General features: G+C 39.2%; 1 protein-coding gene across 1 annotated transcript in view; it reads right to left on the minus strand.

Annotated features, from left to right (window-relative positions):
- Positions 1 to 26176, minus strand: part of VAV3 (vav guanine nucleotide exchange factor 3) — a 230022-nt gene that overhangs the window by 145150 nt on the left and 58696 nt on the right. The window contains exons 3-5 of the mRNA XM_060232308.1: positions 8657 to 8715; positions 6200 to 6265; positions 538 to 646 (exon numbers count right to left, since the gene is read on the minus strand). Coding sequence (XP_060088291.1) covers positions 538 to 646; positions 6200 to 6265; positions 8657 to 8715 — 234 coding nt within the window. The remainder of the gene's footprint in view (positions 1 to 537; positions 647 to 6199; positions 6266 to 8656; positions 8716 to 26176) is intronic.

Below are 26176 nucleotides of genomic sequence, written 5' to 3' on the forward strand. Positions count from 1 at the left end.
GAGAAGGAAAACAATGCAAAAAAAATTAAGGCACTCAAAACCTTGTCAAAGTGCCTCATGAGCAAATCCTAGAATCTCAGAAAAAATTATCCTAGATAGACCAGAATTAAGGAGGAATAAAATGCATCACAGAATGAAATGTAACAAAATAATGGAATGAGACTAATCTGCTCACCATGCTTAAAACTGGGAGGAATCCCAAAATTCACAGAGTAGTCAGCAGAGTATTCTTATCCATTAGAAAGGCTGAACTAGTGTCAACCGTAAAAAGAATGTGAATTAACTTATAATTTGCTTCATATTTATTAATTTCATTTGCTCCCGAATCTGAAGAGAAAACCTTGCAGAGTTTTTATCACTAAACCCATGAAGGAGACAGTCTAAATCAAAGTTAAACACTTGTTATTTGCAACTTAACACTCTTGTTTAAAATAAAATGGACTTATTGTGTTGTATTTTTGTTGGAATATACTCTGAATGTTTTATTGCTGCTATTGTTTAGGACTAAGTTCTCATTCAAGTAACTGTGAATCGTACAGGTTGAAGGGCTGCTTCAGCTTTCATTAAGTCTTCATACACTTCACCACCTTCATCCTCGCCGTAAACGCAATCATAAAGGTCTTCATCCTCATCCACACCAGTTTCACTAAAGGGCAAAGCAGAAAGAAGGAAGAAAACAAAATTAAGCACACTTAATAGAGCTTTTAATTCAAAGAATGTTTAGAATCTACTGCTAGAGTTTCACACTGATCAATCACCCCATCCCTCCTTAACTAGTATATTCCTTCAGCAGCAGAGAGAAGTTCATAACTGGGGAACATGTTGGTATCCTGTACTATGTTGTACTGAAAATGTAAGGAAGAATTAATCCTCATGAAATTATTATTTATATTTACAGAAATGTTACAGTGACACAGATATGGCCAGAAATATAGGAGAATAGTTGCTAGACCAAAAAGATCCTACCTAGAGGATGTTGTAGTACACATAAACAGAAAAAACCTGGCCTTTCACAGAAGCCTGCCAAGAAGGAAATCTCTAGAGATCCAGAACAGAATAGCCTTGAGGAACAGTAAGAATACAAACTGGTAACATCTACATGGCTGGGGTAGATTAGAAGACACCTAACCCAATATCAATAGATACAATTCATTTTGTCCCAGGTGCAGAAGTGTCTGAGAATTACAAGAATGCCCACCTTCACAGAAGGTTAAGATAAGATACAAAGGTAGGAGCATTGGTTTTGGACAAAAAGATATTCATATGTATGAAAAACTTATAATCAATATTTTAAAATAGAACTTGCTAAGATAAAAAGTAGCAAAAATGATGTAACATGAATCTTTACATATTCTAAAAGTTATTTTAACTATAAATGATTTTACATGGTGTTTGAAGTTATAAGATAATGAATGCACCCTAATCAAGTGGGAAAGTTAGCTATTGTTAAAAGATGACTTTAAAATCCTATAAATAGTTATGCTTTAATAAAAAGCCTAGACTCTAATGAGACACTCTCTAATTGTGTTTAAAAGGTAAAGGTAGTCCCCTGAACAAGCACCAAGTCAATACCAACCCATGGGGTGATGTCACATCATGACATTTTCTTGGCAGACTTTTTATGGGGTGGTTTGCCATTGCCTTCCCCAGTTATCTACATTTTTCCCCCAGCAAGCTGGGTACCCATTTTACTGTATACTGTTCCCAGAACAAATCTATAGCATTGCTGAGGGGCACCTCTGAATAAGACTTAAATGATCTGGCATAGGAAAGCTAAACTAGACACCTAGAGTTTGGGAAGAGCACACACCTATATTTGTATCAAGCATGAATCATCCAAAACAACAGTGTTTCAATATTTGTTTTACTTTTTAAAAACTGTGTTCCCACTACCAAATCAGACTTATTTACTTGATCAATTAGCCTGAAAGAACTAAAGCAAAGGAGGAAAAAACTGGGGAAAAACAGCTCACAAATACTTGGGCTGCCTTAGTTTCATTCAAGATAAAACGATATTCAGGTCATAACCTTGGGTATCTAAAAATAATTGGGAAATACAATTCAATCCAAGTACTTAATGAACCAAGATGGCAATAACTACCAGCCAAAGTAAAATAATGTTTGAAGACTGGATTTCAAATAGTTAGAAGGGACATCAGAAAAACAGCAAGCATAACTAGGAAGCACATGGAGAAATCCAATAAAAGAAAGCATTATTAAAAATTACTCTTCTGTACTCATTGTACCTTTTTTAAAAAAAAAAACCAGTTCCATGATCCCTCCCATCCCCCCTTCACTGAAAAAAGCAGCCCTGCCAGCTACATTTGGAAAAGGAAAGAAATCTTTTGAATTGATCATGCAACAAAACATATCATTTGTGTCTTAGTTAGAAACGGGGTGGGGAGGAGACATAAAATCCTAGGTTTCAACATTCTGATCAATGTGAGCACAAAACTCTCTTGGATCTCACAACTAAAATCCCTCCAATGCCTCTAGCTTCACATACAAACATGCCTAGCCCATACAGCTGTGGACATGTTTGTATTCCAGATGAAATAAATCTTAATAGATTTAGTTCAAGAAAATGTACCAAACATTTTTTGAATGGGACCATGAGGGTTCTCTGTTTACCAAATCATTGGCAGAACATTCAGATATATGTTTTGAGTTCAGTCCCCCACTCAACCCCTCACCATTTATTTCTGACTTCCACACTGCTTTTGGGCCCTCAATGACCCCTTACAGTTACAGCTTCAGAATACTCTTAATTATTGTGCAGTTTCTTCAGTTCCCTCGATTCCTTGCTACCTTTACCACTTTCTTCACACCTTGTCTTCTTACATTTCTTTTTCCAGTCCACTACACATTTTTTTCATACTGCCTCTAAGCCTCTCTTTTAGTGGGAAACTCCTTTTAAAATAGCTTCAGGGACCATCTGGGACCACAGAGTGGGGAGAAGAGAGGTTACTGCTTCCCCTGCACCATTTTCCTGAGCCAAAACAGTCCAGGGAGACATTATTTGCCCCATCTGAGGAGTTCCACATTCAAGCTTCAGTACATGTGAAACCCCTGAGACAGGGCAAATAGCACCCCCTGTGCCATTTCTAGACTAGAAATTGGGGGGGAACCAACCCCCCCTTCATGATCCTAGGCTGAACTGGGCCCCCTACAATGATTTTAAAAAGAGTTCTCAATGGTAACTCTAAGCCCAAATGTGTTTGTGAGACCCATAACATACTCACAGAAGCTGTAATTTTTAGTTTGGCTCTTAGCTGCCATGCCTCCTGAAACCCCAGCAGCCAAGTTCTCAGTATGATCCATGAAGTTTCTTCTATCCCTAGGGCATTTGTGAGACTTTCATCCCAGGCAAACTGACAACTTTTTCTGTCTTCACACTAGGCTTGCCAATCCCAAGGTCCCAGCGGGGGTTCTTCCGCTTTCCCAGGCTGCTTCCCGCCCCCAGTCAGCTGGCCAGCGGGGGGAAGCCCCGCCCCCAAAGCCACCATGTGATTTTTTTTCCCCCTCCGGAGGCTCCAGTCTCCGATTGAAAAGGCTTCCTCTTGGGATGAGGTGTCTCTGTTACGTGGAAGAAGTTGGCTGCAACTCGTGAGTAGAGAGGCCGATCTCTCGCTTCAGAGTCACCAGAAATGGGGTGGGGGGGAGGGAAAGGGGAGGGAAACCTCTGCTGAGCACTTCATTTTTTCCTATGTGGAGATCGATTCTCATAGGGTATAATGGGGAATTGATCTGGAGGTTTCGGGGGCTCTGGGGGAGCTGTTTTTTGAGGTAGAGGCACCAAATTTTCAGTATAGTATCTAGTGTCTCTCCCCAAAGCACCCCCAAGTTTCAAAACGATTGGACCAGGGGGTCCAATTCTATGAGCCCCAAAAGAAGGTGCCCCTATCCCTCATTATCCTCTCCGCCCCGACCCCCCTGCCAGTTTGGAGACAGTTAGCGAACCTGAGGCCCCGAGCCTGTCTTCGGATTATACTCTGGATGGCTTTAGACCCCTCAGCCTGGAGGAAGTTGACAGGATTCTCTTATTGGCTCGCCCAACAACTTGTAAATTGGACCCATGCCCTTCCTGGCTTATTAAATCTTGCCAGGGGGATCTTAGATATCCTGTGCGGGATATCATAAATAGATCCCTAACGGAAGGGCACTTTCCAACGCCACTCAAAGAGGCTGTGGTCCGTCCCCTCCTAAAAAAACCATCTTTAGATCCGGCCCAATTGGCACATTACCGGCCGGTTTCTAATTTGCCCTTTTTGGGTAAACTTATTGAGAGGGCAGTGGCGATGCAATTACAGAATTTCCTGGAGGACGCTTCCATCCTTGACCCATTTCAGTCCGGCTTCCGCCCGGGACACGGGACGGAGACAGTGTTGGTCGCCCTAGTAGATGACCTTCAACGGCATCTGGATCGGGGTGGCTCGGCGGTGCTGATGCTGTTAGACCTGTCGGCGGCGTTCGACACGGTCGACCATCGGCTACTGACGTGCCGCCTCGCCGACGCGGGGATTCAGGGGTTGGCCTTACAGTGGCTTTCCTCTTTCCTGGAAGGTCGGGGACAAAAGGTCGCAGTAGGGGGGGAGCTATCCCAGAGGCGCACACTTGATTGTGGTGTGCCCCAGGGGGCGGTTCTCTCCCCGATGTTATTCAATATCTACATGCGGCCTCTTGCCCAGATAGCCCGAAGGTATGGGCTGGGGTGTCATCAGTATGCTGATGACACCCAGCTCTATCTACTGATGGACGGCTGGCCGGTCTGCGCCCCGGAAAATCTGGACCGGGCATTACAGGCCGTGGCTGAGTGGCTCAGACTGAGTGGGCTGAAGCTAAATCCTACGAAGACAGAGGTCCTTTGCTTGGGTCGCCGCGGCCCGGGGGGGGGATCCCCCTGCCAGCTTTTGACGGTGCGCCGCTATTGGCGGCGGACAGAGTCAGGAGCTTGGGGGTGCTGTTGGAGCCTTCCTTAAAGATGGAGGCTCAGATAGCAGCCGCTGCCAAGTCCGCATTTTTTCATCTTAGGCGGGCAAGGCAGCTGGCCCCCTTCCTGGAGCGCGACGACCTAGCAACAGTGATCCATGCTACGGTCACCTCGAGGTTGGACTACTGCAATGCCCTCTACATGGGGCTGCCCCTGTCCCGGACTCGAAAGCTGCAGCTGGTGCAGAATGCCGCGGCCCGGCTGTTATTGGGTCTCCCAAAGTGGGGACACATTCGGCCGGGTCTTCGGACTCTGCACTGGCTTCCAGTGATGTATCGAGTCCGGTACAAGGTGCTGGTTATTACCTTTAAAGCCCTATATGGCCTGGGACCTGCCTACCTGAGGGACCGTCTCTCCCCATACGTTCCCCAGAGAGCACTGAGGTCAGGAACACAAAATCTCCTCTCTATCCCCGGGCCAAAAGAAGCCCGCCTGAAAGTCACTCGAGATAGGGCTTTCTCCGTTATGGCCCCCACTTGGTGGAATCAGCTGCCGGAAGAGGTGAGGGCCCTGCGGGACTTGGCTCAATTCCGCAGGGCCTGTAAGACGACCCTCTTCCGGCTAGCCTACACCTAGCCGGGATGGAACCTGACGTAACTGGCCTGCCATCTGTTTATATAAAATGATATGTTATTGGTTTTAAGCTGCATTGTTTTTATGAATTGAAATGTATTGGTTTTAATGTTTAAATGTGAAGTATTTAATTGTTTATATTTAAATTGTTAAATTGTTATTGTTGGAAGCCGCCCTGAGCCACTCGTGGGAAGGGCGGGATACAAATCCCGAATAAATAAAAATAAAATAAATAAATTATTTCCTATGGAAGGAATACATTTTAAATGGTGTGCTGTCCCTTTAAATGTGATGGCCAGAACTCCCTTGGAGTTCAATTATGCTTGTCACAGCCTTGCTCCTGGCTCCGCCCCCAAAGTCTCCTGGCTCCACCCCCAAAGTCCCAAGATATTTCTTGACTTGGATTTGGCAACCCTACTTCACACATCTGAAAATGTACATGATTTTATCTGCCATCTGAGTCAGAGGTTTCACTGTCACAAGCACAACAATACAGGTTCTTGCTTTCAAACCAAAATGCTTTTGCATCAACAGAGTCAATATATAATATCTTACACAGTGGAAAACCCCATTATATGATTTCAGTAAGCAGTCGTACTTTGGAAACCATTATCTCACTACAAATTTACAACCTACTCTATTAAATCTGGAAGGCCTTTGTAGATGTCTTCATCATCCACACTCTCTTCAGTTGGAAACGGCCTGTGGAAACAAAAATTAAAAATAAGGAACAGCATCAACATGAATGTTCTTTTTTCCATAAGCATGTCATATGGAAAGCCCAAGCAAATGTTTAGAGGCTGTATATGTGAACATATGCTGGGTAGGGGACCATGCACTGCCTCCATGTGCTCAATGGAATCCCTAAAAGGAGCAGATAAATGTATCATTTCACAGTTATTTGAATATATCCCCAAAACATTTAATCCCTCTGTAGCATAATAACTACCCAGCACACAGCAGAAAGTACAGTATGGGAATGTGGCACGAGAATACATGGCAATACATAGGAATGGCCAGATATTGGGGAGAAATAGAAAAATATAGAACCATTAGTACCCTTTAGTTTGAAGTTGTCTTCTAATTTTGATTAAGTGGGGACTCTGGCTACACTTAACATTTCTACCAATGCCAGGCTTAGTCACCATTAATGGGGGGAAGTAATTCAATCCAGAGGGGAGGAGGAGCTGGGGATGGAACACATGATCCTTTGAGCCTACTTAACCAAGACTGAGAGACTAGCCCCCCTCCCCTCAATATCTCTGTGTCAGGTGGAAAAATTTATAGAAATCTTGGGGAAAGTATCTTTAATGGAAAGTTCAGGAAAACTTTTAGTAAATGTAAAACATATATAAAACTTTTCTATCAAATCTAAAATTCTTCATTTTTAACTTAGCAGATAAAATTACCTGATTTGGCATATTTATCGAATCAAAAAGTATAGATGTCTTTGTTATATTGTCAAAAGGCAGAGGTTCTTTTCCCCAAAAGAATTTTAGAGCAATAAACATACAAGTGGTGAAGGAAACGTTTTTCTTGAACTCTCTACTGAACCTCAGCTCATGGTGGACTGCAGAGCAGTGCTGAGGCAGGCGGTTGAGGCAGGCGGACGTCCCTTCATTCTACTGCTTTTACCATCTATTACCCTCCCCCACAATGGGCTATAAAATTACAAGCCGAAATATCTGTTTTATCTGAAATATGTGCCTGCCCGCCTATGTATATTTTTGTAGTTGTATTTTATTGGTATATTATTAAATTATTACTGTGTTTTAATTGTTTTATTATGACTGTGATCCGCCCTGAGCCTGTATGGGAAAGGGCGGAATATAAATCGACCAAATAATAAATAAATGAGCACGGCCAACACGTGAAGTCTGTACCCTGTTATTCTTTGGGGTTCCTGCAGGAGAAGAGGCATCAGTATATTCTCTGGTTTATTCTCTGTCTATTCTTGTGACTTATCAGTATCTCATTATTACAGAGTTCAATAAAACCCCTTTCCTTTACCACTAGTGTGCTTATTGCCCTAGAATCCATTGGGGGGTGGGGGGAAGAACCTCTTTGCCTGTTGGCAATAGAACACAATACTTGAGAAAAAGTAGCAATACAACTGAACAGTTCAATCACATATGATCATTAAATGCAATATAACATATAAATTGTTGCCAGTTGTCCCATGTACATTTTTGTTTTCAGTTTCCATAGTATAGACAGAGAATATTACTCCATCAACTCTTACCTAAAAACATGATGACATATTATTTTAGCCAAAATTTAACTGTACTTCATCTAGTAGATTGATTAGCTTGATAATTTTTCATGGAAGTTATTATGGACAAATTAGAGACTCAGTGACAGTGATCCACACTATGGTCACCTTGAGACTGGACTACTGTAATACTCTCTATGTTGGACTGCCCTTGTCTCAAATCCGGACGCTTCAACTGGTGCAGAATGCTGCAGCCAGGCTGTTATTGGGCCTCTCCTTATGGGAACACATTCAGCCTGAGTTGAAAGCACTGCACTGGTTACCCATTACATAGCAGATTCGTTTCAAGATGCTGGTTTTTACTTTTAAAAGCCGTACATGGCCAGAGACCTGCATACCTACTGGACTGCCTTTCCCCATATATTCCCTGGAGAGTACTACAGTCAGGGTCTCAACATCTTCTTTCAATCCCTGGCCCTAGAGAATGAGCTCCCCAAGGACATTAGGGCCCTGCGGGATCTACAATTCCACAGGGCCTGTAAGACGGAGCTCTTCCACCAAGCCTTTGATTGTTAAATCACATATCACCACCTGGACTGTACAGGACAAGTCACCGTGGAGCTGGGACCTTCTATCTTATCAGGAGGACTTGTTGAAGATATGATGAAGACTGGCTACCTTTGCCGTCTTGGATATAGCACCTAATAATGTTTTAAATGTAATAGATATTTTAATTGTGTTATTGTTTTAATTTATGCCAGTTGGCCTTGTAAGCCACCCTGAACCTGCTCCAGTGGGGAGGGCAGGATATAAGCTAAATGAAATAAATATTTTTTTAAAAAAAAATCAGCATAAAAATTGAATTCACTATTATATATTACCTTATTCCGGTGGCTAATGCAGTAGGAGTACGGGAAAGTTTCGATAATGTTTCTATGACCTGAAAAAGCAGTTAACACATGTACTGAGTTACAAGCACATAAACATGTACAAGAATTCAAATTCCATTCTTGCAGGAGATACGCAACAATACATAGAAGATAATTAATAAATGTATTGACATAACAATAAGTAGAAGATAGCTAAATATTTGTTGAAATGCAATCCCCACTGATTTCAATTGTGCTTCTACAAATATAATCAATCATTTTTATGGTCACAGACCAGGAGAATCTAATGTGGTTGGGGGGTTTTGCTGTCAAGTCGCAGTCAACTTATGACCTCATGGGGTTTTCAAGGCAAGAGACATTCAGCGGTGGTTTGCCACTGTCTGCCTCCATGTCACAACCTTGGTATTCCTTGGAGGTCTCACAACCAAATATTAAGCCAGGGCCATTCCTGCTTAGCTTTCAAAATCTGATGAGACTGGGCTAACCTGGGCTATTCAGCTCAGGATAAGTGGTCACAGATTATTACATTTTCAGATTATCATACTTTTTTTTCTAATTTACACATTTTAAATTAGCATTTAAAAACCAATTTCTACTAGTTTATTATTATACTTATTAAAATGAATTTGAAGTTGTCCAGAAAAACTCTTTGAACTATATCAATTAATGCAAATAGTAAGGTGGCATTATGAAGAAGTGTTCTATAATTAACTGTACAAGACTGTGAAATTCTTTATTCAGAAAGCCCTATTCAGTTCCCTCCCTACAAGTCTCCAGAGATGCTTGACTCTAAGTGCTCCAACAGGCATTTGAAACAAATTAATTTCAGTTTTTCTAACAAACCAACTGAAATATAGAACAACTGAAAGACAACCATCCTAAAACATCAAAAGTAAACCATCAACCAAAGCAAAGAAATGCAAATGGCATGCATCATTTCCTATTTCAATCCAGTTTGAAGACCCTTCAACTTCAAGAAGAAAAGGGTTTTAAGTTCATCTAGAAGGCCTTCGCATATTATACTTCCATCTTATTAGAGAGCATACAAACTCATATTGGATTTTGCTTCAATTTTTTTTAATAGTGTTAGCTAGTTTGCCATCTGACAGGGCAAAAAAATAGCATATAAATGTTTAAAATAAATAAAACACATCTTCTAACTACATATTCAGTTAGATCTAGATGGGCAGTCGTGTTGGTCGTGTTGGGGAGTGACGGTGGCTCAGTGGTAGAGCATTTGCTTGGGAAGCAGAAGGTCCCAGGTTCAATCCCTGGCATCTCCAAAAAAAAGGGTCCAGGCAAATAGGTGTGAAAAGCCTCAGCTTGAGACCCTGGAGAGCCACTGCCAGTCTGAGAAGACAATACTTACTTTGATGGACCAAAGGTCTGATTCAGTATAAGGCAGCTTCATATGTTCATATGAAACAACAGAACAAAGTTGAAGTCCAGTAGCCCCTTTAAGACCGCTAAATTCATCCCATACTGTTGTCTAGTGAAGTGTGCTTTTAGCACACAAAAGCTTACATTGTGAATAAAATGTTGTTGGTCTTAAAGGTGCTACTGGACTCCAACTTTGTTCTACATATTTAGTGTCAGCAATGCACATGGCACGACATACTTTGATATACAAACTATTCCTCAAATCCAAATGTCTTAACCTGGTAAATATATTAATTGTTAAAATAAACAATTGAACAGAAATAAAAATGCAGAGAGAGAAAGACCGAGACCCAATATTCAATGGAATTTTTTTAAACAATAGACATCTATGATAAATGACCAACTTTCTTGAAATTCTCCTTGGTTTCAAGAGCAGTTTTCTATATGACACTGAGCAGGGGTCACATATTGTAGAAAAATAGGTGGTGGAGCTCATCATGCAGCTGCACCTACTATTCAATGGACAAGGCAGGTAGGGTGGGGAACTCCTGCTGAATTCAAGGCCTGGTACTGACAGAAGTATAAAATGGGAGTAAAAAGAGCAGACAAAAATGTTATCAACCAAAACAAAAGTAACATACAATACTACATGTCCACAAAATATGGTAAGAATTAATCTGTGTGTATAAAGGGCCATCAAGTTTCAGCCAACTCATGGCAACCCCATAGGGTTTTCGAGGAAAGAGACTAACAGAATTGCCATTGCCTTCCTCTGCATATCGACCCAGCACTTCCTTCATGGTCTCCCATCCAAATACTAACCAGAGCCAACTCTACTTTGCTTCCAAGATCCGATGAGATTGGGTTATATTGGGCCATCTACATCAGGGCAAGAATTAATCTAGCACCTGATAAATACAAGAGCAACAGAATTAATTGCCAAAATATTTAATTAAAAAGAAACCCAGGAAGTTTCCACAATGTCACTTCTACCTAGCCACCAAAAGAGGGAGCTGTTGGACAAAATATTACTTAGATCCCAACCAGATTCCTCAAAATTAGGATCCTGTCTGCAACTGTATACAAGCAAGTGCTAGCTCATCTTTTAAATTTTTAAGAGATATTTTTAAAAATAGAACACAAGTAATCATTGGTGGAGATACAGGCTGAAGTACAATTCTTAAGAAGCAAGAAAGAGAATAATGTATGAAATGCAGGGGAAGAGAATTAATTTGATCCCTGCATGGCATCATTCTGCATTCATTTAAAATATTAAGCCACTGCTGCTCTGCTCACTGGATTAAAGCTAATATAAAATGAGGGTTTTTTTCTGTAGCTTAAGCTCAGAAAGACTAATATCCTTGATAAAAATCAAGCTCACATATTCTAAAATCATGCAGAGTGCAGAACCCCAACCTATTAAATTAAAAGACAATAGCCTTTTCTGTTGCTTTCAGTGGTAAACAGTTGGAAATTTTGAAAGCTAAGCCTAAATTGCCTTTATTTAAATCACTAAAAAGACTGATAGTCAAAAGTGCTATGCAAACTAATCACACTGAAGTGATGACTTTTACAAACAAACCGTTGTAATTAGCAAATCCTCAGACAATCAATAATTTGAATTAATGTGATTACCATCTCAAAACTAAGCCAATGAACATTATAGACTTTTTAAAAACATACCCGCAAGACTGATCACTACCAACTATAGTCATCACAGTTGCAAATGGAAAGTAAATATTTCTATAACATTGCCAGAGGGCTATAAGGGTCTGCCTAATTGTTTTTATTTGGCTGATTTCAAACCAATAAGCTATCACAGGTTATATCCAGTCTCACTACTGATGTCCTCATTTCTCAATATCAAAATGTCCTCAATACATTGGATAAGGTACCATCTTCAAGTATTCCTTGACTCAGATTGTACAAAATCTTAAATGTTATAACCAGCACCTGGAATTCAGTCCAGAGCTAACTGTTAATCATAATCAGGAGTTTAGATGCATCTGTGTGGGCCATGAAAGCTTAGGCTGGAACAGCATTTTGCTACCCACACACCTTTAATGTGCCAGTAAACTCTTCTTTATTCCATCAACTGTTCCACAAACTACAGGAAAAAAATATGCTGCACGTGGCTGTCTTACTAGAATTTTTATTTATTATTTTTTTAAAGTTAACATTCATTCTTGAAGTTACCATAATGTCTCATGGCAGCTGACAACATTAAAACCATTAGAAGTCATGCTTTTGTATTAAGGTCAAGCTACAGTTTTTGAAACAAATTACAGGACAGCCTCATCTAGCACTGAATCTGAGATATTTTCAGGAAATGCTAGATTCTTATCTTTCATAAAAGAACATATCCAATCCAAACAGCAAGAGGCACTCCTGGCCCCAGCTGACATTTGACCACCCAACAAGGAAACCATAGCCAGGAACACTCCCCTCCCCAGAAAACATGTAAACACACACTTCTTAAGAGTAATGGTGAAATCCACTTCACCAAACCACAGGTATCTCCATCTTGCCTTGATTGTGCTGGGGTTTTAAGATGCTATGAATATCTACAAGGATTATTAAATAAGTAGTTTTGGAGCAAGAAGTTGTTAGTAAGCCAGATTTTCTTCTAGTCAACCTATCCCTAGCAGTATTATATGTTGTCAAATACATTACCATAATTATCTGCTGAAAAGTTAAAAAACAGATAACCTACAAAAAAAAACACCTGTACTTAGTGTGATTCCTTAAATTGCTACAAAACACCACTATCATCAGCATGTTAGTTAAGGCTGAAAAACCACTTCAAAACTGCAAGGATACTTGAAGACACGATTTTCTAATTACTAACATTACAGCAGGTCTATTCAGCACAGTATGTAGGAAGCTGTAAATTATAAAAAGAAGTTGGTCTCACAGAAGATATTACAATGCATAATTAGTGCCCACCATACTGCACTGTGCATTTCTTCAAAGTCACTGTACGTACCCCTCTAATTATTATAGCACTTTTCAGGACTCTGGGAAAAGCTACTATAGCACTAGCTCTTAATTTCCAAAACTCATAAGATAACTAGATAACCTACAGCTCACCCAAGATTTTCACTCAGGTTGTGAAAACCATCAGTTCTAGTTTAGGACATCCAGATCTCTGTCAGGCCAGGGATCACCAGAAGATTTTTAGTTTCAGAGCTTAAAACTCTTCCAGGTATGTGAGCTCCTGACCACTATGGGCCTTAAAAGTCAGAACTAACGCCTTGAACTTGGTTCAGTGCTCCACTGGGAGCCAGTGCAACTCATACAGCATGTTGGATGTGTGCCATATGAGGGGTCCCCATAATATTCAGTCTGTTCACGGATTGTAAATAGGGAGCTGATTTTTCATCAGCCATTTGGCCGCTGAGACTCATTCACACCTGTTCATTTATTCAAACAGTACATCATAGTGCAATCAGCAGAAGCGTTTCCCCCCAGAAGAGTTTCACACATGCACATTCTCATAAATCCAGATGAGAGTTTTAGTTGGTGTAGAGCCAGTGCAGTGTAGTGGTTCACAGCAGCAAACTCTAATCTGGAAAACCGGGTTTGATTCTCCACTCCTCCACATGAAGCCTGCTGGGCCAGTCAGAGTTCTCTCAGAACTCTCTCAGCCCCACCTAACTCGCAAGGTGACTGTTGTGGGGAGATGAAGGTAAGGTGATCATAAGCTGCTTTGAGACTCCTTGGGGTAGAGAAAAGTGGGTTATAAAAATCAACTCTTCTTCTAATTTTCCTCCTACCCTAATATACCTGTAATTACAACACACTAAGCAGCAAATTACATAGATAGTAAGCAAATAAGTCAGTTATTATAAATATTTGTTTTATTTTAAAAAGCCTAACCATTTGGTACTAAAGTCTGCACTGAAGATTCTTTACATGTGAAAACACAACCAAGAGGTTTGTTTTTCCTCTCATGTAATTTAATTACTTGACCAAATCACCTCATTACCCCAAGTAAACATCAATTTCACCTACTGGACAAATGCAAGATTTCAAGCAAGGCGAGGAAATGAAACTCTACCTCAACAGTTACTGAATAGCTGCAGTAAACCAGACAGATCTGAAGCTCCACGGGAGTGACTGTGGCTGTCAAACACAGCACGTCCACCTACTAAACTTATTCACTGTGATGTTCATGGCATCCCTAGTCCTGGTGCTCATTTTTGCTAACTGCAAAAAACAAAGTTCAGATTCCTAGATTTTATCTATGTTTGTTTGAAACAAATACAGGCAACTTTAACATGAAACTGTCTTAACTGCAAAATCTCTCGTACTCTCCAGGATTTGTTGAATTGGTCTGCACAGCTGAGGTGTCTGTCAGCACATAAAATTATATTTCCATCATCTGACCTTACCGATAGCACACCCTCACACAATAATTTATGGAAGTTATTGCCAACTATGGCATCTCAAATCCAGAAATAATATTTGCCACAAAACTCTGTCTGGAAGAATCCCTTCTTAAATTAAGCCAAGAGCAACCATCTAAAAGATGGAAATATTTTGTTTTTGAAAAGGAGTGCTTGATATAACCAAACACCTCTTTTAAAAATATTTTTGCAAACTTGAATAATACATCAGCAAGAACTGTCATGCGCATGTAACTAGATTCAGAGAAGAAAGCTTATAATACATTCATAACCAACAGGCACACAGTCAAGTCTTATCTAAAGAAGACATGGGTAATGTGCAGGAGTTAACCCCAAGCAACAAGCAGAGCACATTTTAAATGAATTAAAATGAAGCCACAGAACTCATTCAAATGCATGTTTGTGTCTAATTTGTTTGCTTTTCAGTGCCCTTGAAATGACTTACAGGAGTGAATCAGAAAATTATTCTCAATTCAACATGATGATCAGTTTTCCATGTTACGCCACGTGTGTGTGTGTGTGTGTGTGAATGACAAATTTCTTATGCCTAGTATCTGTAATAAATAAATCTCCAGGCGTGGTGGCAATTCTGACCATCCTGATTTGTTGGGGCTCAATGGGACTGTACAGTACTTTTGCATGCTGTGAGTCTGCTCCTCCCTCCTGCTCAAGTGGCTCTTGCCAGCCAGCAAAGCTGATTCTGTCAGTAAAACACAACCAATCTTAGTTCTGGCAGTTACTGTGGGAACACACTATTGGTACATTACATGTCGATTACCCATCTCTGACCTCCCATTGGCTGACTCCCTTGCCCCTGCCTCCTGCAGGCCCAGGAATGTTGAACAAACTGCCAGAAGCAGTCTTGCCTCAGAGAGAGACACATCTCTTAGCTCTTCTCTGTCAACTGGCCCCAGAAAGAGCTGCAGAGCTCCTGCAGCCTCATGAAAGGCCCTATCAACAGCCCACACAGACAGCCTCCCAGCACACATAGCCTCTGAAGGCCACTGCAATATCCAGAGGGCAGGGCTGTCCCACCTTCACTGCCTTTCACTTCCTCTCTCTCCTCCCCTCAGCCTCGCCTCAAGATGGTTGCCTGAGAAGGAGATAGGGAAGCCTTGCAGGGTTGTTGTTCAGACCAAGGGGGGAGAGAAATGAGGAGAATTATGTCAGCTACTTTGGTCCCCCACACACACACACTGTGAAGAAAGACTGTCCTTTTCCTTAGAGGTTCCAGGTTAGGAAATTCCAGATGGCAGAGATCAGCTCCCGTTGAGGTGTGGGGGGAGGGGAATTAATGCCTTCACTTGGGAAGACAGCAAGGCTGGGGGGGGGCACTCGCCCAGAGGTCTTTAGTGGTACCTTTCCAGGTTGGTGGGAAATTCCTGAGGGAAAGGCCTTTCCTCCTGGGGAACCACTGTTGCCAACATCCAGGTGAGGGCTGGAGATCACTCAGAATTACAACTTCTATCCAGTTCTTGCTGTGGAAGCTGACTGGGTGATTTTGGACCAGTCACACACTTCCAGCCTAACCTGCCTCACAGGGTTGTTGTCCAGATCACACAGGAGGAGAGGAGAATGATGTATGCTTTGGTTCCCCCTCCCTTCCCCCAATGTGAAGAAAGATTGTCATTTTTCTATGTAGAGGTGCAGGGAAGGGGAAGGCAATGGAAACTTGAAGTCAGAGGGGCAGATAAAGGGAAGGAGATAGGGTTTCCAACTTCAGGTTAGGAAATTCCTGAAGATTTAAGGGGTGGGAAATTCCTGGAGAGGGTGGGGTTTGAGGAGGAAAGGACCTCAGACAGGTACAATGCCATTTCCCCCTGGGGAACCACTGGAAATCACTCAGGTTTACAATTGCTCTCTAGATGGCAGAGATCAACTCCCCTTGAGGTGGGGAGGAGTCAATGCCTTCACTTGGGTAAGTGGAAAGGCAGCAAGGGTGGCGGCAACTCGCCCAGAGCCTCCTTCTAGAGCCCGTTGTATTTTTCTTTGCAATGGGCCATGCTCCTAGTATTACAATACAGCCTGTATATACTTTATGGTCATGATATGAGTGTCTACAAAAGGTACTAGAGCAAGTATGTCCTGTGGGTTAAATTCAGCTCACCAAACATTTCCTCCCACCAGAAGTATCCCTCCTCTGAACAACTATCCTACAGGAGATTTGCCACAAGATACAAAAAACAGGACCCAGTAAACTATAAAATGCACCAAGTCATAGATCAGAATTAGCCAGGACACAAAAGCAACAGCACTGAAGATGCTGGAACTACACAATCAAAAGATGTTCATCCTCAGAAGCAAACTACATTAAGACCTATTAATAGAACATAGCAGTCCACATGGATTCTTCAGAGTACAGGAAACTTGTGCAAACTAGGGCATGAAATTAAAGGAAAAAACACTATAAGGAAATCTTGTCATAAACAGAAGCCCATAATGCGGTGCTGTAAGAAAAGCTAGAAGTCTTATTGTACTTGTATCACATATTAATGCCTTGACAGTTATTTTCATGAACTGTCATCCAATTTGTGTCAATTTATTACATTCATTTATTATAGTCCCATGGTATTAATTATGGTTGTATCCCTTTTGGTATAGAAACTGTGTAGCAATTTGGTAATCTTATTAAAAATAATCAAACACTTCTGCAGCATTGCCTGAAATTGTCTTTGTAGGCCAACTTACAGGGTTTGTATTGAGGTTCGTCCGTTACTCTGAAAATTAGGCTATAGGTAAGAACAATTTATGGAATCCATTTGAATTTTCATTCAACTACTAAGGGATATTATATATGCCCAATTATAATAATTATTAAAAAGAGTAATGGTCCTCTTGATTTAAAGGGGCCATGGCCCCTTTAGAGAGGGATATAGGTCACATGCAGAATGTCTCAGGTTCAGTCGTCAGCATCAAAGATACACAGAGATGGTCAAGCACCATGACCATTCAAACAGCCACACAAGGAAGCTTTTGGGAAGCAGATAGAAAATGGGTAGTCTTCTCCTTTCAAACCACTGACGTTGCCATTCTAAGCAGAGTTACGCCCATCAAAGCTCATTTACTTGGATGGACTTTTTTCTTGGCTTCTGACACTTGGTATCTCAAGCATATTAATGAGAATGCTTATGTTTCTTTGATACCCTAATATTCCCACAGTCCAAGCTTCCTCCACCCCTCCATACATCTTATTTCATCCTTATATATATACCTTAATCTTGGGGAAACTAAAAATAGGATTGGTTTCCTGCTGCTTGGAAGCTCACTTAATGCAAAAGGCAGCTCAGAATCCCATATCTTGATGACACATACAGAAATGTATCAATTTTATACACAAATATTAAAGGAATCTATTTCAACCCATTATCATTTGGCACTAGCAGTTACTCGACCCGGGGAGCAATGTGAAAGGGAAATAATTTAATGTAGTTCATATGTGCTAGAAGACGCACCAGAACAATTTATCAATAACCACCATACAAGACAACTAGATTGTTACCTGTTACCCTCATATTTAGTTAAAGGGCCGAACATTAAAAACAAAGTGTAAAAAATCATAAATCAACATACATGTATTTATTGTTGAAAGCTAAAACCATTTAAGGGCCCATCATAAGCCTCTATCCTATGTAAAATCATAATACCTCAATGGGAACCCACTCAACTTTACCTGACGCATTTTGACCTAAATTGGTCTTCTTCAGAGGTCAGAAAGGTAAGTACACATATTGGCTCATAATACAGAACAGAATAAAACAATAGAACAATGCTGGACCACAAGGAAATTTAGTGAAGTGACAAAGGTTTAGAAATATTCTTGAGGCCTCTTGTTCTATAGCCTTATAGCATTTAATGCTATAGGTATGCTCTTGATTAAGACATAAGGATATAGAACAAGAGGCCTCAAGAATATCTCTAAGCCTTTGTCACTTCACTAAATTTCCTTGTAGTCCAGCATTGTTCTATTGTCTTATTCTGTTCTGTATTATGAGCCAATATGTGTACTTACCTTTCTGACCTCTGAAGACGACCAATTTAGGTCAAAACGCGTCAGGTCAAGTTGAGTGGGTTCCCATTGAGGTTTTATGATTTTACATAGGATAGAGGCTTATGATGGGCCCTTAAATGGTTTTAGCTTTCAACAATAAATACATGTATGTTGATTTATGATTTTTTTACACTTTGTTTTTAATGTTCGGCCCTTTAATTGCATATTAACCTTTTAGGTTTCTTACTCCAGTTTTTGGGTTAAGTTTCTTTCCCTTCTTTGTTTTTCTTTTCTCTACCCTCATATTTATCACACAGCAGACAGAATCCTGGGCAGGGACAGATAATGAGCTCTTTCTCAGAGAAGCAACTGAAAACCCAATAGCCCTAAGACTTTAACATGAAAAGAACAGTCTGGCTAAAAAGCAAATATCTATTTACTTCACTGCCAGTTTGTCTCCAACACAGTCCTCTTGACTTAAGCATTCTAAATGCCATGGAGTAGGGCCCTTGGTAGTAGTACTAAAATGCTATACGTATACCTGTCCTAGCTTTTATAACAGAACTCTGAAATTAGACAACCGTTCAGTAAAATATACTGCTGTGACAGCACATCCCACATGATGCTCGGAGCAGATACAAGAAACCTCTCAGGTTACACTTCACTATGCAGTCACAATGTTCACACAGAACCAGCACACCACAGAAAAATGCCCCAGAGCACACAACTCCAGATAGACAGGAACAAAATAGTGAAAAGTAGACCCAAAACGGGAACAGAGTGAAAGCAATCTATGTGTCAGTCAGTCTCTACAACAGCAATTCAACCTGACATTCTAAATAAAGAGAGATTTAGAAATAGTTGAATAAATGGAAGTGTTAAAAATACTTAACCTAGATATTTTCTCTAGATTGCCAAGCGCAAAAATTGTCAAGGTCAACAAATCATTCTGATTTTTGATATAAATTGAAAGCACTGACAGCAGACCGAGGCGCTGCACAGAGTTCACTCAATGGTCTAATTCATGGTGTTAAAGTTCAGATTAATTGGCAGATTAAAAGTGCTTCTCAAACTCGAGTCAGTAACTGGCTGAACTGTGATCCTCAGGCTATGAGAAGCCTTACAGTTTGCCCCCCTAACACACACAGTCTGCCAAATATGCACATGATGAATTAACGCAAATCAATTTGATGCCCTTAAGGATGGATGAAGGAGCTTTCCTATCATATTGATTCTTTTCTTAAAAGAGCTCAACAACAAAGAGCTCCTATTGTATGGAAGAAAACCAGTTTTACAAGGTTGTTCACACAGAATGAAGACACAAACTGGGATCTCATGGAGTGTTTCCATAGGCAAAGGATTTCTACCCATGGAGCATAACTTTTTTACTTCCTGCTTTCCAATGCAGTCCAGAACACTACTCCCCATTCCCCAGGGACACAGTTCGGGCTCCAGCAGGAGGATGGAGGCAAATAAAGTTATTGTCCATGAGCAGCAACCTTTCCACCTATGGAAACATTCCCCTAATTCTAGAGTCTTAAAAAGTTTTATTGATTTCAAAGAATTAGGGATAGGAAATAGGAAAGGATAGGGGATAGGAGTACATATTAGTCTTATTCTGCATAAGAAATACTTTCAAAGAATATGTCTTCATCTGCAATACTTTCTTAAAATACATAAATTGTCACATGTTGTCTCTAAACTATGCATCATCAACATTTTGATATTTCATGTTATAAATCTTTTTGTTAAAATGTCTATTGAATTTGACAATTCCAATAAAGGCAATTTTGTAATACAGAGTACAGGAAAAAAAGAGATATAAGTCACCCATAAAAAATACTTTCAAAAATATAAGTCTACATCTGCAATACTATCTTAAAATACATAAATTCTCACAAATTATTGTCTCTAAACTATGCATCATCATCACTTTGATATTTTATGTTATAAATCTTTTTTGTTAAAGTGTCTATTGAATTTGACAATTCCAATAAAGGCAATCTTGTGATACAGAGTACAGGAAAAAAGGAGATATAAGTTCACACCAGAGAATCTTAAGAGTCTTGAGTGTCTAGCCAGGCATAAAGTTTCACCCAATATTTTCCTGCTTCTTCCTTAGATTTTCCAGCCAACAGCTGGGACAAAAAGTCCAGCTCTGCTGTTTCCAGGATTTTTCCCACTAAATCCATTCTCATGGGAATTTCCTGAGATTTCCATCTCTGCGCCAAGAGAATCCTGGCTGCTATATTGAAATGTGCCAACAAATGTCTCATTTCTTTGGAATAGGAAATATATTCAATAAAAACAATTCTAGTTTGAATTGAATCTGTGTCTTCATAATTTTCTGTAATAGTTCATGAACCATTTTCAAATAGTCCTTCACCGTCTCAAACGTCCACACATATGATAAAAGGAACCAACCTGTTTAGTACATTTCCAACATTTGTTAGACATATTGGTATAAATCTTACACAATTTCTGTGGAGTCAAGTACCATCTATAAAACATCTTGTACAAGTTTTCTTTAAAAATAACTGACCTAGTTAGTTTAACATTGAACTTCCACAATCTCTCCCATTCTTCTAATGTAATGTTGTGACCAAAATTTTTCGCCCATTGAACCATACAACTTCGTCTTGCGTCTTCATCTGTAGTAGATACACATATAATTTAGAGATTAGTTTTTCTTGAGGGCCTAGAAATATTTTATCAAATGGATATTGTTCTGTGTTGAAACCTGTCTTCTTGTCTTTGTCATACCTAGATTCAACTTGCATTCTCAACCACCAGTTCATTTTAATGTCCATATTTTCCAACTCTTCTCTAGTTTTCAACTGATTATCTTTTCCCAACAAGTCATCATATCTATAGTTCTGATTTGGTTTTAAAAGATTTGGATGAGTAAGTGCTTCCACTGGGGAGACCCATCTTGGAATTTTTTGATAAATTCTCAATTTTAACCATGACCACGTATGATACAAAGATTTCCAAAACCAATTATTCTTAAAATAGGAATGTCCTTCAAGTCTTTGATACCATAGATATGCATGCCACCCCATAGTAAGATCATGTCCCTCTAACAACAGTTGTCTCTTGTCATTCAGTAATATCCAGTCTCTTACCCACAAAAGCACAGAAGCTTTGTAATACAGTTGCCAGTCTGGAAGGCCCATACCTGCTCTTAATTTGGAGTCTTGCAGTGTCTTTAGTTTGATTCTAGGTTTTTTGTCTTGCCAAACATATTTGGAGACCATCGTATTCAATTCTTGAAAAAAAAAACACTATTTAGAAATACTGGAATAGTTTGATACAAAAATAATAACCTTGGAATGATAGTCATATTTATTAAGGCTATTATTCCCATTAAGGATAAGTTCAAGTCATGCCATTTTTCCAAATCTTTTTTAATTTCCTTGAGTAATTTATCATAATTGTCTGTTTTTAAATTGCTAAACTTATTTGAGATAAGTACACCTAGATATTTGATTCCTTTCTTATACAAAAACCCTGATTTTTGGTGAAGAGATTGGATTTGTTCCATTGTCATATTCTTTGTCAAAAATTTTGTTTTGTGGTAATTGATCTTCAGTCCTGCCCAGTAACCAAACTGTGTAATCTTGTTTATAAGACAGTCTATTGATTCTGTTGGTTGCTCTAATATAAAAACTAGATCATCTGCAAAAGCTCTCCATTTGTATTGTTCACCTTTTATCACTGCTCCCTTGATATTTGTATCTTCTCTTATCTGGTTGTTCAGTATCTCTAGAGATAAAATAAAAAGTAGTGGTGACAGTGGACAGCCTTGTCTTGTACCTTTTTGAATGTTAATTGCATCTGTTAGTTCACCGTTCACTGTCACCCTTGCTCTTTGAAAAGAGTATATTGCTTCTACTGCTCTCAAGAAATTTTCACCACATTCCATATCTTTCAGTTGCTGTAACATAAATTGCCAATGAACATTATCGAAGGTCTTCTCAGCATCCAAGCAAATTAGAGCCAGTTGTTTCTCTGGATGAGTTTCATAATATTCCAAAATATTACAGACTGTTCTAACATTATCTTTCAAGTATCTTCTAGGAAGGAACCCTGCCTGATCTTGATGTATTGTAGACTGTAGAACTTTCTTCAAACGTTGTGCCAATATTGCAGCAAAAATTTTATAGTCCACATTTAAAAGAGAAATTGGATGATAATTTTTAATATCTTTCAAATCTGCATCTTCTTTTGGAATTAAGGATATTGTAGCTTCTTGCCATGAAGCTGGTATTTGGCCTTCATCTTGAATCTTTTCAATCAGATGCTTAAATGGTAACAGTAAAGACTTCTCATAGGCTTTGTAGAATTCAGCAGGCAGCCCGTCTGGACCCGGGGCTTTGACATTCTTTTGGAATGCCATTATGTCTCCAAGTTCTCTTATTGTTATCGGTTCATTTAAAATTTTTTGCTGTTTCTCTGTAAATTTGTTAAGATTATTTTGGTTAATGTAATCTTCTAAATCTGTTTTGTGAACTTGCTTATCTTCATATAATTTTTTATAGAACTGTTCCACAATTTGACATATCTCTTGTTTTTGAGCTTTCTCTTTATTATTCTCATCTTTCAGGACCAAAATTATTCTTTTGGCCTTTTTTTTCTCATCCTATAGGCCAACCACCTTCCAGGCTTGTTGGCATGCTCAAAAAAATTTTGTCTAGCGTACCTCAATTTTATCTCCATCTCCTCCATAAGTAACAAGATCAATTGGTGTATTTTTTCACCTTATTTTGGAACTTCTGTCTTGTCGGTTGCTTTTTTAGATTCTTTTCAGCTTCTCCAGCTTGTGACATTAATTTTTGAAAATTTTCAGTTCTTTCTTTTTCTTGATACCATATCTAATTGCAAGGCCCCTGAAATAAGCTTTAGCGGTATCCCAAACTATTTGCATCTTTACATCTTGTGTTGTGTTCTCTTTGAAGAAGGATTCCATTTCAACCTTAGATTCTTTAAGAAAGTCTTTATCTTTCAGAATTGAGGTATTTAACCTCCATAATCTTCTCATTTGTGTACCTTTAAACGTTATCGTTACAGGACTATGGTCTGAGATGAATCTTGTTTGAATTTCTGTCTCAACTAGATCTTTGACCAGATTTGTAGAAAGCCAGAACATATTAATTCTTGACCACGTTTGGTGGCTAGGAGAATAGTAGGTGAAATCTTTAGAATTTGGATATCTTGTTCTGCATACATCAACCAAATCCAATTCTTCTGCTGGTTTCCAAAAACTTATTGACAATTGAAGACTTTTGCTTTTAGTCTGTTTGCGTTTTTTTTTTGTCCATTTGTCTATCAGAAACTGCATTAAAATCTCCTATTAAACAATATTCTACATATTCCAAATTTGATAGTTTAAGACATAAATCTTGAAAGAATTTCTCTTGCTGATCATTTGGGGCATAAATATTTGCCAGTGAAAATTTGTTATTGTCCACTGTGATCTCCACTAATAGAATTCTTCCATCTTCAGGGGCATACTGCAGTTGTGGGTTGAATTTATCCTTTATATTGCCACTCCCCTTTTCTTTTTATTCACATCTGTTGCTGTGAATAAGCTACCAAGCTTTTTATTTTTCAGAAGATGTTGGTCTTTAGTTAAAATATAGGCTTCTTGCAAACAAATTATGTCCATTTCCATTTTTATCAAATATCTGAAAGTCTTCCTCCTTTTGGCAGGAGAGTTGAGTCCATTCACATTAATAGAGACTATTGAAGCCATTATGGATTTTGCTTATCACTATCCTTTTTATCTTTTTTGGTCTGCTGTCTTGTTGGATATCTCCGTGGTTCATTTGGATTCTCTTCACCAGAGCTTTCTTCCTCCTCTCCATCCTCCTTCTTTTCCTTGCCTTCTTTTTCCTTCACTCTATCCAGAAAATTCTGAGCTTTGAAGATGGAGTTTATCCTGTATCTATTCTCCTGCTAAGTAAAAAGAAGGCCTTCTGGCATTAACCATATATAAGGTATTTCTCTTTCTCTCAGGAAATTTGTTAATGCTTGGTATTCTCTCCTCTTGTCTCACAGGCCAAGGAACCTCTCTTAGAATTTTCACCATGTTTCCAGCTATCATCATAGGTTTGTCTCTTGCTTGCTTCAAAATATCATCTCTGGTCCTCTTTCTTGTAAGCTTCAAGTGGACATCACTAGATAGTTTGTTTAGTCGTATAACTTGATGGCAATCGTCTAACTTGATCAAACTCTTCTTCCCTCTTTTGAGGAGTCACCTGTAAAATTTCAGCCAAGGCTTCACTTAATATTTTCTACAAATCTTCAGTTTTCTCTTCTGGTATATTTTGAAACCTCAACATATAGGCAGCTCTATCTACTTCCAACTGCAAGAGTCTAGATTCATGTATGTTCTGTTCTTTTCCCAGTTGTTCCACCTTTTGTGTATTATCTGTCACCTGGGCATCTAATACTTTTAGGGCTTTATTGGTATCTGCTGTTCACTGTTCTCCAAAAGCTCTTGTTTAATCTCTGCCATCTGTTCACCAATATTATCTACTTTACTAGTCAGCTGTGCTATGGCAGTCAATAAGGTGTTTTGCATCTCTTTCATGTCTCCCTGCATGGTCGTAAATTTCCCTAGCCCAGATTGAGCGCTGGGTGAAGATACTGATGGTTTTCCTTCTCGGTTTTCTTTTTTTAAAACTTTCTTTAAAACCAATCGCAGCTTTATTTTTCATTCTTATTAGAATAAATACACTCACAGCCACCAAGTCTATATGATGCTTCTTCAGAGTTTGTTTTGGAACTCTTGGGTTCCTGTTTATAACAGATAAGCTAATCTCCACCAGGCAATGCCGTTATTATGAAATAGTTTTAAAAGGAAAACAACCTTCTAGCTTCTATCAACAATTTGTCATACCCAAAACAATAGTAGGAGTAATAATAAGCAAAGACTTTTTAGCACAACACGCTTAATACTACATAGCCAAAATAGTTCAATTCACTACAACAAAAACAATTCACTATAGCAAGTCCTCTGCCAATGATAGTTCAATTAAAATCCAAGTCACTACGGGATCTTCCAACTACTTCAAGGTATAAATTTGTAATCCAGGGCTGAATGCCCTATTTATAATCCAAGAATGAGATCAAAAATTGAGAATTAAACAAATAATCCAAGAGAAAAACAGGCACTCCCAAAGAGAAAAGCAAAAAGTAATAAAAATAAGAAAAAAACTCCAAATTTGATAAGCCAAGAGAGGAAGAGTGAAAAAATAAATCCAAAGCCAAAAATATTCAAACCATATCAAAAATATTCAAACCATGAGTAGAAAGGGGGGGGGAGGTAAAAGCAAAATTAAAGGGTTATATCCATAACATCCAACGTCAAGGAATTATAATCCACCTTAGAAATTGGCACAGATATTCTTCTTTCAACCAAGGATCCTGTTATGTTTTATGGGTCAATATACAATGCCCACTAGCATTTAAAGGTCAAGTTGGAACTCATATAAATTCATTCAAAGCACTTCAGTTTAAGCTTCAAATTGTTTTTTAAGCCAGCTGTCCTTCACATCCATATATGCTTACAAACAACTTTCAAACTTTTTCCCCAGAAGGGAGTTTAAAACAAATCAATTAAATTCTGCCATCATGTCTCTTCTACATTTAAAGATTGGTGTGGTTCTCCTCATGCAGGTATTATAGATATCACCAAGATAGGCAGAAACTTTTAGAAGCCTTGAAGGA

Source organism: Heteronotia binoei, chromosome 2 (assembly GCF_032191835.1).
Source record: "Heteronotia binoei isolate CCM8104 ecotype False Entrance Well chromosome 2, APGP_CSIRO_Hbin_v1, whole genome shotgun sequence".
Taxonomy (NCBI): domain Eukaryota; kingdom Metazoa; phylum Chordata; class Lepidosauria; order Squamata; family Gekkonidae; genus Heteronotia; species Heteronotia binoei.